At 35.3% G+C, this 17,330-nt stretch overlaps 1 protein-coding gene across 12 annotated transcripts in view; it reads left to right on the plus strand.

Moving 5' to 3' along the window:
- The window catches only part of STS (steroid sulfatase), a 107,441-nt gene that overhangs the window by 58,981 nt on the left and 31,130 nt on the right, over positions 1 to 17,330 (plus strand). For 11 of the 12 annotated variants that reach the window (XM_005487537.4, XM_026793789.2, XM_074535979.1 and 8 more), the window contains 2 exons: positions 7,260 to 7,397; positions 16,259 to 16,418. In XM_005487537.4, coding sequence (XP_005487594.2) covers positions 7,260 to 7,397; positions 16,259 to 16,418 — 298 coding nt within the window. The remainder of the gene's footprint in view (positions 1 to 7,259; positions 7,398 to 16,258; positions 16,419 to 17,330) is intronic. The other variant, XM_005487539.4, reaches the window with a different exon arrangement.

Here is a 17,330-nt window from a genome sequence, read left to right on the forward strand (position 1 = left end):
TTGTAGGACCAGATACATATTAAGTTTAAAACTTAGTCTGATTTTTGTAAATGTTTAAACCTTTGAAGACATAGGAAAGAGTTTCTTTTATCATTCCACCTTTATGCAATCAATCAATCAGCATATATTGGAATGGTCAAATACCCGAAGCCTTAAATTCACCTGACAGTCTAATTCAAAATTGAATAGTACCCTCAGCTGTCGCTACAGTTTGCCATGGTCACACCTAAAGAAATCCCTTTCATAATTTGGAAGAAAACATGGGAGACCTCAAAGTGGGAAATGAGACAATGTATTTTTCATTATTCATCTTAGTTGTATGTGTGAAATGGCATCTTAGATATGTGCAGAATGAAGATGCAAATTTACCCAAAAAGTTATCACAGCTGTCATGCAAAATGCAAATATAATGGACCCTCCTAAAATTGTGTGACCATTTCTCATATTTTAGCATTTTAAGCAGGCTAAAAATCAAGATTTACTTTAGAAATACATTGACTTATGTTCAACAGATGTAAGGTCTAAAAGTGAATTTCAAGCAATGCATTTATTAGCTAATTTAAATACTAATAAGGAAATAGCTACTGATTAGTTATACTTTTTGACCTGTAATAATCCATCATTAGTGCTGCAGTACAGGAAGCTTTTCCATCCTGCATTGTCTCTATTGCTGCTATACTTACAGGTCTTCAGACACTTAACTCTGTACTTCATTATGCTCATGTATTTATACATATCTAAAATATCATTCCAAATTTCATATTTAAAAAATTATTTGAACCTATATGCATAAGAAAAATAAGAGATGTGGTACTCATTTCTAGGAAAAACCTTTTGCATAAGTCAAAATTTGGTTGATTTATTCAAAGCTGCTAAGAAGTGTGCGTACCTAATCTGCTCTGCACTGTGCTGAAAATTTATCCTGAGGGTCTGAAAGACACATTATACTTATAAAACCGTATAAGCAGTCACAACTGATTTGCAAGTTTGCAGCTACATGGCAATCCAAATCCAAACAAGAAGCAAGTTCACACTGATAGCTTAGCTGTCCACACCAAAGTTGCCTTGTTTTCTGATTAAAAGACTGCCCTTTTCTGAGCACTTCTGCTTATTTACTTGTCCCACTCTGAGTGTAGAGGAATGTAACAAAGAACTGTTGTTTCTTCAGACTATCTGGACCTAAGAACTTCTTATCTGATTTCTAGTGGGAGGTAGTTACATCTGGGGCAATGGCCTTACTTCATTTTGAAAAGAATTGATAATTTTTGGGGCCAAATTCTTAGGATAGGTGAGCTGGATATGAAAATCCATACTTTGTGTACGCTGTATGTAAATCCCACTCAATGTATCTACAGCACACACAGCTGGAGCTTGATTTGGCCTGCTCTAGACTTCCATTGGAGGATTCATCAGTCCTAAAATGTTTAAAATTGCCAACAATGGCAGGTCTGAACTGTCTTCTGAGCTGAAAAAACTGTCAGCACACCAGAAGAGACAAGAAACCCACTTCAGCTCTACTTTGATTCCTGACTGAATGCCCATTAGAAGTGTGAGTGCCTTAGTTGAATTCCCAGGATTTGTCCTTGAAATTTGACTTTGAAAGAAATCCAAGGCACAAAATCCAAGAGGGCTTTGCTATGGAAACATAAATATGTTAACTGTCCATGATTTCATTTACTGTAAATATGCATTCCTGTTACAAATTAAAACACTCATATAGTTGTATTTTTTCAGAACCAGATGCTACTTTTTGGCAGAATTTCCTGTTGACATTGAAGATCCCAATAAGCTATCATAGCAGGAGCTAAGCACATTTGAGACTATGTACTTTTGGAGAAGATTTTGTTGTATGGATTGTTTCCATCGTGTAACTTTGGAAACAGTAGTCTGGTAATACTGATTCAAGGCTTTGTACTGAATGTATACTCTACTTTCTTTCTGCAGGAAGAACCTTATACCTTTTGCAATTAGTTATGCATCTATTTTCTGGTCTAGTCAGAGTTGTTCTACCTAGTATTCACTCTCACCTTTGAGGTTCATATGCTGATGTCCTCCTTATGGGAATCACTTGTTCTCAAAGGCGGATATGTTCTCTTAACTGGCTAGATAATGTGCCATAGTACATTCTAATGCTTTGTTCTACAATTTCCACTCTGCTGTGGTTGTGTTGTAGCTCTGAATGTTAAACAAGTTGTGTGCAGAGTTTATGTACTGTTCATCATATGTGCCGCCACTTCTTGTGTTGCCGTCAATGGTTTTATTATTTTTCATCTATACCTCAAGTGTTGTACTCTGTGACTAGGTCTGAAAGTGATAATTACTTCCCCACTGAAGAGACAAGCTGATTTACATATTTATCAAAGGAAACTGGATGGCTCTGAGCATACTGTGGGAACATTTGCATATTTATAACTTGAAATGTACAAAAGCTAAAATTAAAATAGGGGTGTCTTGATCTTAGTTATAAGTTTGTTTTAATACAAAGGTTTTAGTCCGTGGATTTTGTAATCAGATCAGTGCATTAAAATGAAGTAACTTTTCTTCATCACAGAAAATCAACATAGAGATTAAAATGATTGTTAGCTTGTGAATGATGGTATGCAGAAGCTGATTTTCATAAGGTGAAAATCTTAGCCTTTGAGCCCTGAAGAGATGATTAACTGTGGCAAAACCTTAAACTGCTGTAGCAGAAAGGGGCTCCCAAGAGGTTTACTATGTGGTAAACCTATGGGTATATACTTGAAAGGCATCAATATATTTTCTGGGAGAAATGTGGGTTTCCAAATACTTATGCATGTAGCAATAATTTTTAGGATTTTATGCATTTATTCAACGGCTTGCATTCACAGAGGTGAATGCCTGGAGCTGACTACAAGTTGTGAATCTGGCTAATGATGCTATTCAAAACCAAACATGAGCAGCAGTAGCAAATTCTAAACAGCAAATAAAAACAATAAAACCCCAACACAATCATACTGCCTCTTCTTGGCAGTGATGTGATGGCTTATTTTCCCAGGCTGATCTATTGGAAATCTTTGTTCAATAATTGTCTCAGTCTTGCTGTAAATTTCTGGAAACAAGAGAGTCATGTGAAAGTTTACTGGAGTTGGAAAATAGTGTTACATTATTAGGAATTTCCTTTACTGTCAGTTATCTCTTCCTGAGACAGATCCTTAACCCTCCTTCTGAAACATGTTTTTTCTTTGAATTTGGAAGACTGCTTTAAAGCTTTCATCACAAGTAGAAGCTATTTTTTTCTAATGCCTAGATTACACAGAGGTATTCTATTTCCTCTAGCTTCTTATTCACAATTTCAGCAATAGTCTAAATTATTTTGAATTAATACAAATAATATTTATTGCTCATTGACTTGAAATGTCACTAAACTAATTTTTGAATAAAATGCATTTGTCCATGTGCTTGCTTGACTAAACACTTTAACAAATCAGTAACACATTTGTAAACACATTATTGTTTTTCAGTGTTTGTACCTTGTTTACAAATGAATAGTCATTTTTTAGAAACCCTATCTCTTCTTGTAGATGCATACAGTAGGAGCTTTACATGAGTCAAAACTCAGTAATTACAGTCATCATTAGCAAGGCTGGTTCAGCTACCATTCAGGCTGGGCTGGAGAACTTGAAAAGCGGCATGGCGCTGTGTTTCCTTCCTAAGAACAGAGTCAATTGCTCTTCTCTCTTTCCCATGGCTATCACTCCACTGAAATTGGCATTTTCACATTCAGAATGGAACAATTCTTTATAATTTTACACAGCTTGAAGCAAGAATGGAGAGTAGAATACAGAGAGCACTCAGTATATTTCACAAGAAGTTTAATTTAAATTTTGGAACACTGATGTCCTAATTAAAACAAGTAACATCTTAACACAGCCCTCAATTTATTTTGTATCTTAAAAATATATAAATGGAAGCAAAATGTCCAATGATCTAACACCTTTGTCTGCTACAATGTTAGTCACCTACATTGCAGAATACATTCCTATAATGGCAGTGGTAGGAGTAGCTTGATCTGAAATTCTGGTTGCTAAACAGCTGCAGAAATTATGGAGCTCCATCACCTAGATTGATTTGGATATTCAGAAATGTTGTCTTTCCAAATATGTTCTGTTCAAATCAGAAGAAAAAAAACTGGTACCATCCACACAGATCAGTACAGCAGTTAATTTTTCAGAACGTGACTTTCAAGCAAGGTATTTTAATTTAAACTCTTTATTGTGTTAACGGGAGTTACATCATTCAAATACACTTAAATTTGTCTTGTATCTTGGTAACACACACTTTGCTGTTTATTTACAATTTTCATTCTAGTAGGTGCTAGTGTTCAGGATCAAAATGAAGGTTTGCTTATGAGTGTGTTGTGACTGCCATACTCTGGCAATACTGTTTTTTGAATTACCACTATTAGTCCATCTGTACTGAAAAATGTTGCTGCTAAGATAAATTGTCATTTTAGCATTTGTTAGTTAAACCTTATGTATGCGATCCTCTGTGTTTCAAAATCCTTTTGAAGGAAATGGAAGTTTTACCATTGAGTTTAACAATGGATGAGAATTTCTATGCATTTTATATGGTTGGGTTTTTTCTAAAATGGGACATGTTTGAGTGTCAGAATTTAATATTTTTTTTCAGAGAAAGACTAGTTACTCTACCTCATTAAAAAGAATCATTGTAATATCTTACATTTAATTTTAATATTAATTTTTAATTTTAAGTTTAATTGTTTGTGATAGTTAGACAATTTTCGTTGCTTCTCATGTCTTCCCAAATTAGTTGGAAAAATCAAAGTGGTCATTATTGAATGATTGCCAATGCTTTTGTTCACCAGAGATCATGTTATATATACTGAGTGCCATTCTCTCTTTATTGTCATTTTGGTTTACATACAAGATTATTTTGAAAGTTCACTTTCATCATAAACATGAGGTATGTAAAAAAAATATTGTTGTGCACATCACTGCACATATATTTCTTTGCACAATACTATTTATTGTATTTGTATCATAAAATCATTGCTTGATGTAGGTTGGAAGGGAACTCTGAAGGTCATGTGGCTGCATACCTACATATAATTTACTAATTTATCTTTGTACTCTACGTTTTTATGATTATTGACACATTTCCAAGAGATATTGTAATCACTTAACAAGTACATTATCCAAACAGTTCCCGAAGCCAATGGGAAATTGCCTCGTTCTTTTCTGGCACTAAGTCCATCCACCTCATGCAGCAAGCGCATGGCTTGTCAGAAGGATCTGCGTGATTTTTCCCTCAACCCACCAGCTTTAAAATGTCAGCCTTTGTAACAGATTTTCTCAGCTCTGTTGGGAAATTTCAACTCCCACAAGGCTTCAAAATTTACATAAACAAATTCTCCTACTCTTGCATTTCTTCTTTGCTCCTACTTTACAAACAAGACCACCAGGTATCTACTTAAATTTAGCAGCTGATGTTCCTTTATTCTTGACCCAGTCATTTGAAAAAATATGACAGTCAACCACTTTAAAAAGACAGTTTTAAAATTATATAACATGAAGAGGCAACTAGAAATAGTAGCAATAAAGTAAGGTAATTACTCTTTATCCAGAAAAAGAGCATAGCAGCAGAAACAGTGATCTGAAAACCATTTAGAAGGCTCTGTATTTCAAAGTTCTTACTCATCCTCTTTGACACAATAATTGGGCATCAGATGATGAAATAATTCTTAGTGGTCAAGTTAGCAAATCAAAATTAACATTCAAATTGGACCATTCTTGGATGTTTAAGTAAAAGAATAAAGATAAAATAGTTGTGAAGACAGAATTATCTTTATATGTTCTGAGATCCCTAAAGGACAGGTTCATTGTCAGGCTGATGTGAAGAATTATATTCTTAAGCTTTATTCGTTTTCCAGGACCAATAATTTTAGATTCCTAATCAGTATTAAATCCTCTGGAGCAAGTTACAAAGAGAAGCTTCACTCTCATTCATACAGAAACGCACTTTAAAGAATTCAGTCTAAATAGGTTTCAGTGCGATTTATATAACTGCAAGGCCCTCCACATTTCGAAGTAGTGTGAGGAGCCCTTTGTGAGAATGAAACATGAGCCCGTGGTGCCTAAGAGCTACAAGACATATCCCTGTGGGTACTTCTTTTAGATGGGTGCACCTGGGTGTGTTTATTACCTTGCATATTTTGAGTTTAGTTGATGTTTTTCCATATGTTGGGATATTAAGGGCTAGTTATTAGGTTTTATAATGAAAGCACACATACTTTAAAGGTGCTACTTGAATTATCTTACTTTTTTTTTCTTACTCTAACAGTAGCACTGAAATTTTTGCCATGCTGCCTCTATGGGTTGCTAGGCAGCAAGGCTTTACCCCCAAACTGGGAGATCTACTCTGCATGCTGAGACTCATTCCTCAGTGTTACTAAATATCCTCAGTGGCTTGAATCTTGCTGGGGGATTTCCTTGATTGAGAGCAACTGCTTCCAAAAGTCACTTGCTCTCTGTGGATTAGCCCTTTTCTCTGATGTGCACAAATCCTCTCATACTGTTCTTCAAGAAACCCTGCAGCAACTGAGTCATGGTCCTGATTGCTGCAAGCCCTGTGTGATTGTGCCCTAGTATGCTGCATGTGCCTATTGCTGAGTATAAGAGAGTTTATGTGAAATGTGGTCTCAAAAAGGCAAAGGGACACAAATATTTATATGTGCCAAGGCTAATGAAAAAGTAATTTAAAGTCTCCAGCATCCAGAGGAAGGCAACAGGGCTGATGAAGGGCTTGGAACACAAGCCCTGTGAAGAACGGCTGAGGGAGCTGGGGATTTTTAGCCTGGAAAACAAGAGACACAGGGGTGACCTCATCACTCTCTACAGCTCCCTGAAAGGTGGTTTATTTAGGTGGGGGTGGGTCTCTTTTTACAGGAAACAGCTGACAGAACAAGAGGATACAGTCTTAAGCTGCATCAGGGCAGGTTTAGGTTAGATGTCAGAAAAAAATTTTTCACCAAAAGAATGATTGGGCACTGGAATTGTCTGGCCAGAGAGATGGTGGAATCACCATCCATGGACGTGTTTTATAAACAGACTAGACTTGGTACTCGGTGCCATGGTTTAGTTTATTAGGAAGTGTTAGGTTAGGTCATAGGTTGGACTTGATGATTTCAAAGGTCTCTTCCAACCTAGTTCATTCTGTTGTTCTTAAAGCTGTTCTTTGTTTTTTTTTGTTTTGTTTTGTTTTGTTTTTTTTTCACCTAGGGCAAGTTCTGGATGTGCTGGAGAAGCATAACCTGAATGACAAAACTCTTGTATACTTTACATCTGACCAAGGGGCTCATGTTGAAGAAATCTCCAGTGCTGGAGAAGTCCATGGAGGATACAATGGCATATATAAAGGTGACTATTCTCTGATTGTTCTTGAAAAATGCAAGAAAAAACATCTCCTTGGGTTTGCACCAAAACTGTAATGTACTATGTGGCCAAGGTCAAAATCTTTGATCTATTTGAAATAAAGTAAGAATGTTTTTTTTATTCTTTTTAATGAAATTACAATTAGTCTTCTTGTTTCTTTATTAGAGATTAATTTCTTTTCATTCTTTCACTAGGTAGAGGCTGTGTAATTTGTTTTCCACTCATATTTCAGGGGTCAAGATCAAAGAAATCCAGCAATCTCATAGTAGTTGAGCCTGAGAGGTATCTCCCAAGGTCTGCAGTCCCAGTCCCTGCAGAGCAGGGTCAGCTGTAGTACATTGCTCAGGATTGTATCCAGTCAAGTTATGAAAGTGATGGAATTTCATAGCCTCTTTGGGCAACTTTCTCTATTATTTGATCACGCTCACCATAAAAAAACCTTTCTCTTATGTTTAAATGGATTTTTTTGTGGTTTAGTTTGTGTCCATTGTCTCTTGTCCTTTCATTGGCTCCCCACTGAAAAGAGTCTACCTCTGTCCTCTTTACTCATATAAATCCATGTAATCCCTACCAATGGATAAGATCCTGGTAAGCATTTTCTTCTCCAGGATGAACATCTCTCTCAGCTTCTCCTCATATATTGAATACTCCAGTTGCTTAATCATTCATCGCTTTCATTCCAACTCATTCCAGTATGCCCATGTACCTTGTACTGGGGGGTTCTGCACCCGGACCCAGTGCTCCAGATACGTCTCACCAGTGCTGAGCAGAGAGCAGGACTGGCTGCAAGAGTTCTTCCTAGTGCAGCACAGAGTGATGTTGTCCTTCATTGCCAGAAGGGCACATGCTGTCTCATGTTAGGCTGGTTGCTCCCTAGAACCCTCCAGTCCCTCTCTGCAGAGCTGCTTTCCAGCCAGTTACTCCCCAGCCTTTGCTTTGCTAGAGGTTGCTGCTGTGAAGATTCAGGACTTGCTATTTCCTTTGCTGAACTTAATGGGGTTCCTTTTGGCCCATTTCTCCAACCCTATCAAAGTCCATTTGAAAGGTAACAAAATCTTCCACTTTTGCCAGATTTATATCAACTGCAAAACTTCAAAAAGGAAAAAAATCAGGCATATAAAGTAAGGTTTTCAAGCAGGAGGACCCCACAGTTTTTAGTCAGTAGGTATCTATCTGAGAAATGACCCATACATTTTAAGAGAGCTTCAAAGAAAATGGTACACAAGAAAAACAAGGAATGCCAAAGGGATGATGTCTATCAGATGGGTCCCCGTGGGCTAACACCAGAGTGAAATGTATCTTGAATGTTAGCACATAGGCCTTGCATAGTGATTTAAGTAATTAAGGAACCATATGGTTACATATCTGTAGCCGTAGGCTCAGCCTGAGGTGTTTTAGAAGCTCTAAAAAATATTTGCCTTCTAGAGTGCCAGACATAAGGTACAGGATAAATTATAAGGAAGGAAAAAATACACTTGGGAATATGTCTTCTTGAAGAACTTTGATTAAATGGAGTCTTTCTCTCAAGCCTTGCACAGTTTTGTATTCATATTTACAGTGCAGAGAAAAACTTGAAATATATCTTACCTGTATTAAGAAAAAAGTCTGATTGATAGGTTTAGTTGAGTAGTAATGGGTCTTATAAAAAAAAAGGAAAAAGTTGTGTAGTTTGCAATTAACACCTCTGCTGTGCTGACAAATGGGTTAGAAAAATAATCACAATGTAAGAAAAAAAATATTATTTGATGAGAAACATTCTTAATAAAATAAAAAGAAATTAAAAGACCCATGCAATTAGTTGAATATACTTTTAACATTTTAAAATACAATTAATTCTGCTTTACATTCTGCTTCCTTCATCTCAAAATCAGTCCTTAATTTAACATGTATATTATTCATCATTTTCAAAAGGACTGAGGTAAAAATTATCAATTAATTGCATACTACCAATTTTCATACATAGGAATTTGTTCATATTAAAAGTCATGTGTGGTGAAAAGCATCTGTACATATTTGTCAGAGTTAATGAGAAACAGACCTGTGAAGCCCCAAGACTAGCAATGTACCTAAAAAAGCAGGACAATCTTGATGCTGCTTGTGTTTATGTGTCCACACACCAGGAATTTCCTTTCTTTGGTGTGTAGTTAAAAACCTGTGAGACACACACATCTTTTCTCCCTCCCTGTCTCAGCTAGTCAATCTCCACTACTTATCTTTTTGTCTCGGAGTGCTGCATGAATACAAACATGAATCAAGGCACTTAACCCTCTTGTCAGAGCTGGAGTAATATGCTCAGCAACAATTGGTTCTGCCCTAAAATCAAAAGCTCTTAAGCAAACTCCGCAATTCTAACTCACTAATTTCTCTTGATACCTAGCCAAATAAGCACCAATAATAAAATTTAAGAGGGTTTTGGATAGTTAAGCTAGTGCTGCAAAACGCAATGCAAAAAGGGGAAATTGCTGTTGGAATGTTTTATTACTCTAGATCCTAACTACAGAACAGTCCACCATAAATCTGGAGAGTTAGAAACCAGAACTAACCAATTGCTGTCATAGAAAGTCTGGTTTATTTCTGCAGTATTCCTTTTTAGAAGACATTATATAGTAATACTGAAGTGATGGATCAAAATCTCTTTCCAGTGGCCTTCTTCTGATGGTTGGTTATCAGGATCTGTGTAGTAAATAAAATCCCTAAAAGGATCCTAATCCTAGACAGTATGACCTTGGTTTAAGATGTGAATTCTGACAATTTAGATTCTACAAAGATTCTTAACATTAATTATATAATTTTTTATCATATAAAGATAAATTCCCACTTTGAGTCTTTCTAAAATCTGTGCATAGCCTCTATCACTTATCCATGAGAGCACAGTACTTTCATTTACTGTTATGAAATGGGACAGTTGCAAATTTCATGGAACATCTTGAAGTTTAATAATATGTTCTCACTCATATAGCATAAAGGAGGGGAAATTTTAAATTTTTTCATAACTTAAATTTGTTTTGTGTACTTTTACTATGGCTCTTGGGAATGGCGAAATTCAGAAAATAATTGTCTTTTCCATCTCTCTTATGATTTTCAATTGTTGAGTTTTTACTCATCCCTAATTTCTTATTATTTTCCTGTGTGAATTACTTCACTTTCAAAACGGAAGTAAATATACTAAAACAGAAAGGGACTCAACACAGTGTAGCTTCAAGGTACCTTACATTGTTTTTTGGGTATGTTTGCAAAGGGTCACACAGACTGTTTGTTCTCTCTTTTTGCTTCATCTTTTTGTTTTCTAGTCAGAATTTGATTCATGAAAATTCCTTGTCTCCTAAGCCATGATTAATGTTCCAGTAACTTTTCCTGAAGGTCTTTGTCAAAGATCTTTCTAAGGTTTAAATCTAGATACAGATTCTAAAACAAAAAATAGTGGCTATTTTAGTAAGAATTTCTTCGCAACTGAAGAATTTCTTCGCAACTTTCTTCATACCTGAACTCATCAAGTACTCCTGGGATTTGTACAAGACACTATTAATATTTTAATTAAATAAAAAATAATAACAATTAATACATTAATATTAACAATTTTATATTGAAATATGGAAAGTAATAGGTGTAACTGAAGTATCTTATTAAAATTTTCTATGTAGTTTTTCCAGCTTTTTTCTTTCCAGTTCTGTAATATTTGTCTATTGAAAGTCAGACGCTAGAACATTAAGGTATTGCTTGTATATATGATTTCCAGGATACCTGCACTGACTTCTCCTTAGGTGTTTTTCACTAGCTGCCTCACTGGAGCATGTCCATTTGATGTAGTCACCATAGCTTTCATTTAGGAGCAGAAATAAGGTTAGTTTTTCCAAATACTTTGGATTTGTACTTTCAAATAAGATGAGCAGAATAAATAAATGAAGAGAATTTCCTCTATATTAACAAGATGTGCAAGGTGACTGATTTAAAGGAAGCCATTATATTCTTCTTTGATACTCTGAGATTTTGAATCGAAATATTTTGTTGTAATTTCTATTTAGTTTCTTAGTAATTTCTTGAATTAGCCTTAGTGTGCTATCATATATACAAATACATAATTTGTATCAATAAACTATGAAGGCAATTAAAAATTTTCTCTACGCTTTTTCTCACCATAGTATTTCACTGGCACATATGCAGACAGTACAAGTCCTCCCTCGCTATCACTTGTTGACATCCATCCCACTTTGTCACATACTGGATTTTCTGTTCAATCTCCTTACATCTTACTGTCTTTTGGATATGTACATTTTGCCTGTACCTCAGATCTGCATGAGAAACAGTTTTTCTTTATATTTACAAAGCACAAAGAAAATAGGACAATACAGCTACTTGGCTACTGTCATGCTGCCAGAGTGGGTCAGAAGTCAGTGCAGAGTGGGTCTGTTGATAATGGAAGTGGAGCCAAACACTGATAAAGTCAAACTGTGTGAACATTCATTTCAAGTGTTTTGTGCCTTAGAAATAGGTATTATCATAGTTATTTTTAATATCCATAAAAAATAATAATGTCTCAATAAGGACTTAGGCCCTGATTTGTTTTTTAAAATCTGCTACAGATCTGTGAGATCAAGAAATTAATACCTTTTTTTTTTAATGTATTACTGTAAAAAAATTATATACTGCAGTGATAAGTTAGTTGAACAGGGTTTCTTGAAGCTGTTAGTAAATCTTTTCATTCCTCTAAGCCACAGAGAAATCAAGCTGGCCATTACTTTGACCCCAGGAATCAAGCTATGGCATATCTGGTGATATTTGTTTGAGTTTACTTTTCACTTGAAAGAAAGCAGTAGTTGACTTTTTTCAAATGTACTGTATTTTTATAGTCTCTCTGAAGTGATCCAGATTTTTAAATAATCAACCCATCTTTTAATTTTGAATGAAAGAAAAATATCCTCACAGATAATTTTCTTTGATTGAAGGAAATGTTAGATGAAAAACATCCAAATGAGCCATGTCTATTCCATTCACCTGTACAAGAATAGCTCAGATTAATATAAATAAAATTAACAAAAACAGTACAAGAAACAAGGTAAAAATCAGTAAGAGTAAACTTGTCATTGAAAATAAATTTTCGTTCAACCATTTTATAAAGTAAGCAATAGTAACCAGTCTTGATTGTTGATATTTGTGACATTAATCCAGTAGAGATGGGTGGAATAATGAATGTTGTGTTTATAATTCAAGAGAATAAATTGGGTCTGGAAGCTTTGTTTTTAGAAGCATATATGAAGGAAAGTGTAGTATGGTTATAATCCAGGTGATTTAAGAAAGTTGTTTCAAATAGTTTTCATCATTCATCATCCATAATGTTAATGGTGATTTACTGCAGCATTCCCCTTTATACATCATCCTTTGTAAAAGCTCTATTGCCAGAGTTAGGTAATAGCAGTCAATTTAAACGAGAGGGAAAGAAAAAAAAAGATGTATTCTTTTAGCTAAGATTTGAAATGAGGTTAAAATGGAAATTTGACATCATGTTGTGGATGACTGCAGAGAGTTATGTCTGTATTTTGCCTGCTCCTGCAGATTTTTCAGGAAAGGTGAATGTAGGCTATTGTTCAATGTAACACTGAAAGGGACAACTACTCAGAAAGCATACATGGCGAAGCAGGAAAATACAGTCTCGTGTGTTTTGTGCTGCTTTAAAAACATTTTTTAAAGACTTTAAGAGAATAAAAATAACAAAAAGGTAAGTTGTCTAGATTTTTCAAGGCATACAGGCTACTAGGTTTCGGTCTTTTCTCTGTTTCAATGTTGTCAAGTCTGAGCAAAACACAAAACTAATAAGCCATGTTCTTAAATATCAAGAGATTTTGTTTCAAAATAATTATATTTTCTGGATTTTTTTAAATTTTATTATATTAGCCATTTAGAAATTTCTGTGTTTCAAGCATCAGTAGTAAAACCTTGATTATTTTTTTAAGGGAAAAAGAATGCAGATATCTTGAACAGAGTTTAACAAGCTAGAGTTTTAAAGATGATAAATGTCCAGGGATTTGTAATCGTGTAATGGCATTAAGCACCTGCAGTCACTAAGCGCAATTCTAATAAAAATGAACACCATGTAAGCAGAGATAATAGAAGACAGTCTTCTGCAATGACCTGTAATTCCTGCTCTGATTCCCTGTTATTCCCAGTCTCCAGAGATGTAAAAAAAAAATTATGCTCCAATTAGCCTTTTGAAAGGAAAACAGCAGTCACTTCTTCATAGATGTAAGTAAGGAGAAAGCCCTGCTGTGGAATCCATTTTGCTTTTTCTACCTTACAGCAGGGCATCAGAGTTTGTGTAGTGTTCCTTTGTACTTGAGTAATGTGCAATTTTTCTGTTGTTTTCTGCTGATTCAAGAAAATTGTACTGTGAACCTAAGAGCTGTGAAAGTGACCCAATATCTAAGTTTTAAGAATTGCAACATATGTGATAATCAGATTTACCACTGAAATTTCTCTGTCTTCAGAGTATACAGGAGACAACAGTGTAACAAGACTTTATTTAAACATCCAGTCCAGTACATCTGTCTAGTCTCTTACTAGACAGAGTATCACTAGGCAGGCATACAGAAATAAGAGGAACATCATAGCTAAAGCTACCAAAGGTATAGATCAACTCTTAGTGTTGTCTGTCTGTTGGTACCCTTCAGCCATAAAGTTGCTGCCATGTATACACAGAATTAGGATCTGTCTCATGAACTAACTCATCTCCCTGGTGTATCTGTTCACTAAAAGTATGTTCATTTGAGGATATTTGTAATTTTAGGGCCTTATGCTTGTTTTGCTTGGATTGACCAACTCCCACTCAGCAAGATTTTCTATGCACCATAGCCCAGTCAGCTTATTAATCTTTCCTGCTGTGTAACACCTAATTCCCACCAAACTTTGAAAAGCATAATGGCTGTTGTACAGGGGTAGAGTCATCTTTTCTACAGAAGATAGACACAAGATCTTGACATCTACACTGGTCTTGACCCAACAATATGAACAACCAATCAGTATACTTTTGGGTGAACACTTCCTTTGGGTGACAGGTGTTCTGTGTCTCACCAAATAACACTTTTTGAACTTAAATCTACATTTTCTTTAGAGTTTCAAAAATAATATTTTACTAGAATGTGCACAAAAATTGGACATGCATCTCATTCTTGAGTAGGTAGCCACACACTTCATCATTATAATGGAATTACATTTAACTCAGCAAGGGCAGTAAACTTTTAGGAGTGTTCTAGAAGACAGACAATCCAGTAGAGATCTGATCTTGACACCATTAAAAAAAAAAAAAAAACTTAAGCAAATATTGTTGCTTGACATAAGGCTGAATATTAAAAAGTTTTAACTTTTCTAATGTCAGACCAGATGTGTCCCTGACTATTTAATATTATGAGTTGTGATAAAGCCTGTGGAAAAAAAACCCGAAAAATCTGATATAACAAGGAATCATGAGCTAAGCGTCCTTCAGTTACAAGAAAAGAAAAAGGTAAATTTATACAAAAAAGAGTTGTCTTTCTTGAAGTTACTACTTACCTTTACAAACAGTGAAAATCCTGTAGAAAACCAGGTAGATTCTGAACCCCTTTTGCTGAAATGGAAAAGATCATTGAGAAGTCAATAAAATAGACAGTATGTATAACAAGGCCTGGGGTCAATACCAAAGGTATTGACATCTATGAGGTGTTTTGGGTGTTTAGGATGCTGAGGAAGCAGAACTTTTGAAATACTTTGTTGTAATAATTTTTGTTGTTGTTGTTTGTTTGGTTTGGGTTAATTTTTTATTTTTTGGTTGTTTTTTTTTTTAACTTGAAAAAGGGAGATACAGGAAGAAGATAGTCCTGTAGTAGTTTGGCCTGAACCATGAATTGCTATTTGGTTCATTTAATGGCAGAAGTCCAACCAATACATTTTTGTTTTTCCAGACATTTTAATGGTATAAAATTTCAATTTATGTCCAAATGGCCCTGACTGTGTTTAACCATATTCAAAACTCATCTGCTAAACAGAGGTTTCTTTTTCAAGAGATATAATAATTTCAAAGGTCACCGTGAAGTGTTCTGCATAGTCACAACTGTGCAGGACATTGGTAATAGCATTTGTGATTCCTCTTCATACAGAGCCAGTTCAATTTTTTATTCAGTAATGGGGAACATGCTGTCAGAGAATAAACCCATTGCCCTTCTGCAAAAGGTGTTGGGAGGACTCAGCAGTGATGGATCTTGTAGAAACAGTAAATGACTGCAAGGCACTGTTGAATGGAATCAGTTGATAGTGCATTTGATGCAACTGTGTTGGTTTAGAGCACAAAAAGTTCTTTACAGCATCCTGAAATTTACCATCACTGAAGTGAATTTCTTTATAATGCATTGAATTGGAGAATTCAGTAACATACTTAAAGTAGTACTTTCTTCTATATAAAGCCATTAAGCATCGTTTTTAATAAAAAGTCATGTACCTTCTCTGGATTCATACCTCAGACATCTAAGTATAGCTCTTTTTTTACTTTTGGATTCCTGTTTTTGGGTTATAGTTCACATATCTGTAGGCTACACAATCTAGGCCTATATGAAGATTCCAATGAAATGCTCTTTAATCTCCACAACTACTTTTTTGGTGCAATTTAAATGCACTTTATAAGCTCTGTCTAATACATATTAGTAAATTTACAGAAAGAAAGTACTACAGAAGGTAGAAAATTGAGAAAATTAAGAATAGGACAAATTTGTCTAATGGAAAGATTCTAGCTAGACAGAATGTTTAATATTTTGAAATTGAATCTAATGGGGTGGAATTATCAAAGGAGAAACTGATTTCTCAGCAAACAAAACTAAATTTTTCAGGTGGAAAATCAACGAACTGGGAAGGAGGCATTCGTGTGCCAGGTCTTCTCCGTTGGCCTGGCGTGGTACAGGCTGGCGCCCATATTGATGAGCCAACCAGTAACATGGATATATTTCCTACCATAGTTAAACTTGCAGATGCACAGCTACCCTCTGACAGGTATGCTCTGTAGTCATCTCTGTTTTAGACTAAGTGCCATGAGTGTTTTATTCATTCTGGTGATATCTATTAAGATAGAAGTGAGAATGTCAATAAGAAACTAGGTTTTCTACTTGCAATATCAGGTTGTCTCTTCATATTGACAGACTGATAATATTTTACAGAAATGTTGTATGTAAATACACTTAACTCACAAAACAAACACCAAAAAGACAACAGAATACCATCAGATCAATGTACTGTCAAATCAAATTTGAAATTACTTACTAAAAGCAAAAATGAATGTAACAAAAAAGATCCTGTTCTGCATGAGTGAATTTGGTGGAAAAAGAAACTTTAAGTGTAAATTACTTTAAACTTCATGAGCTTAGCTGTGACCTGCTTAATATCACAAAACACATCAAAATGCCATCTCCGTTTTTCTCACAGTTTTTTGGAGTTTTTTGTTTTGTTTGTTTGGTTTTTTCTCTGTACCTAGTAGTCAAAATAATCCCATACAGGGTTTTGCATTCTGATAAGAAAAGCCACTGGACTTCCACAATTCATAAGATGCCTTCCTGACACTGCTACATCCCCAGGCTTTATCTTGTTTGTGAGATGCACAGTTTCAGTGGCAAGGTGCCTCTGCCTAAATGCTGTTGCTCTCCAAATCCAGTGAGTGGAGAAACCTGTTGATATGCATGTGCTTTGAACACATTGATGACTCACAAACAGCTTTTGAGCACAAAGCATCAAGAATCCACATGGGGAAGCCCACTGGTGAGCAGAGTCACTCTGCTAATGATTATTCATTGAGTGTTTGAAGGAAATGGCAGGGCAGGACAAGTCTAAGACATTAAAAATTAGTCAGGTTGGTCCTGAGAGATGCTCTACAAGTAGTAATTCTGTCAAACCTCAGAAGTTCTGATTGTT

Source organism: Zonotrichia albicollis, chromosome 2 (genome assembly GCF_047830755.1).
Source record: "Zonotrichia albicollis isolate bZonAlb1 chromosome 2, bZonAlb1.hap1, whole genome shotgun sequence".
In the NCBI taxonomy this organism is placed as follows: domain Eukaryota; kingdom Metazoa; phylum Chordata; class Aves; order Passeriformes; family Passerellidae; genus Zonotrichia; species Zonotrichia albicollis.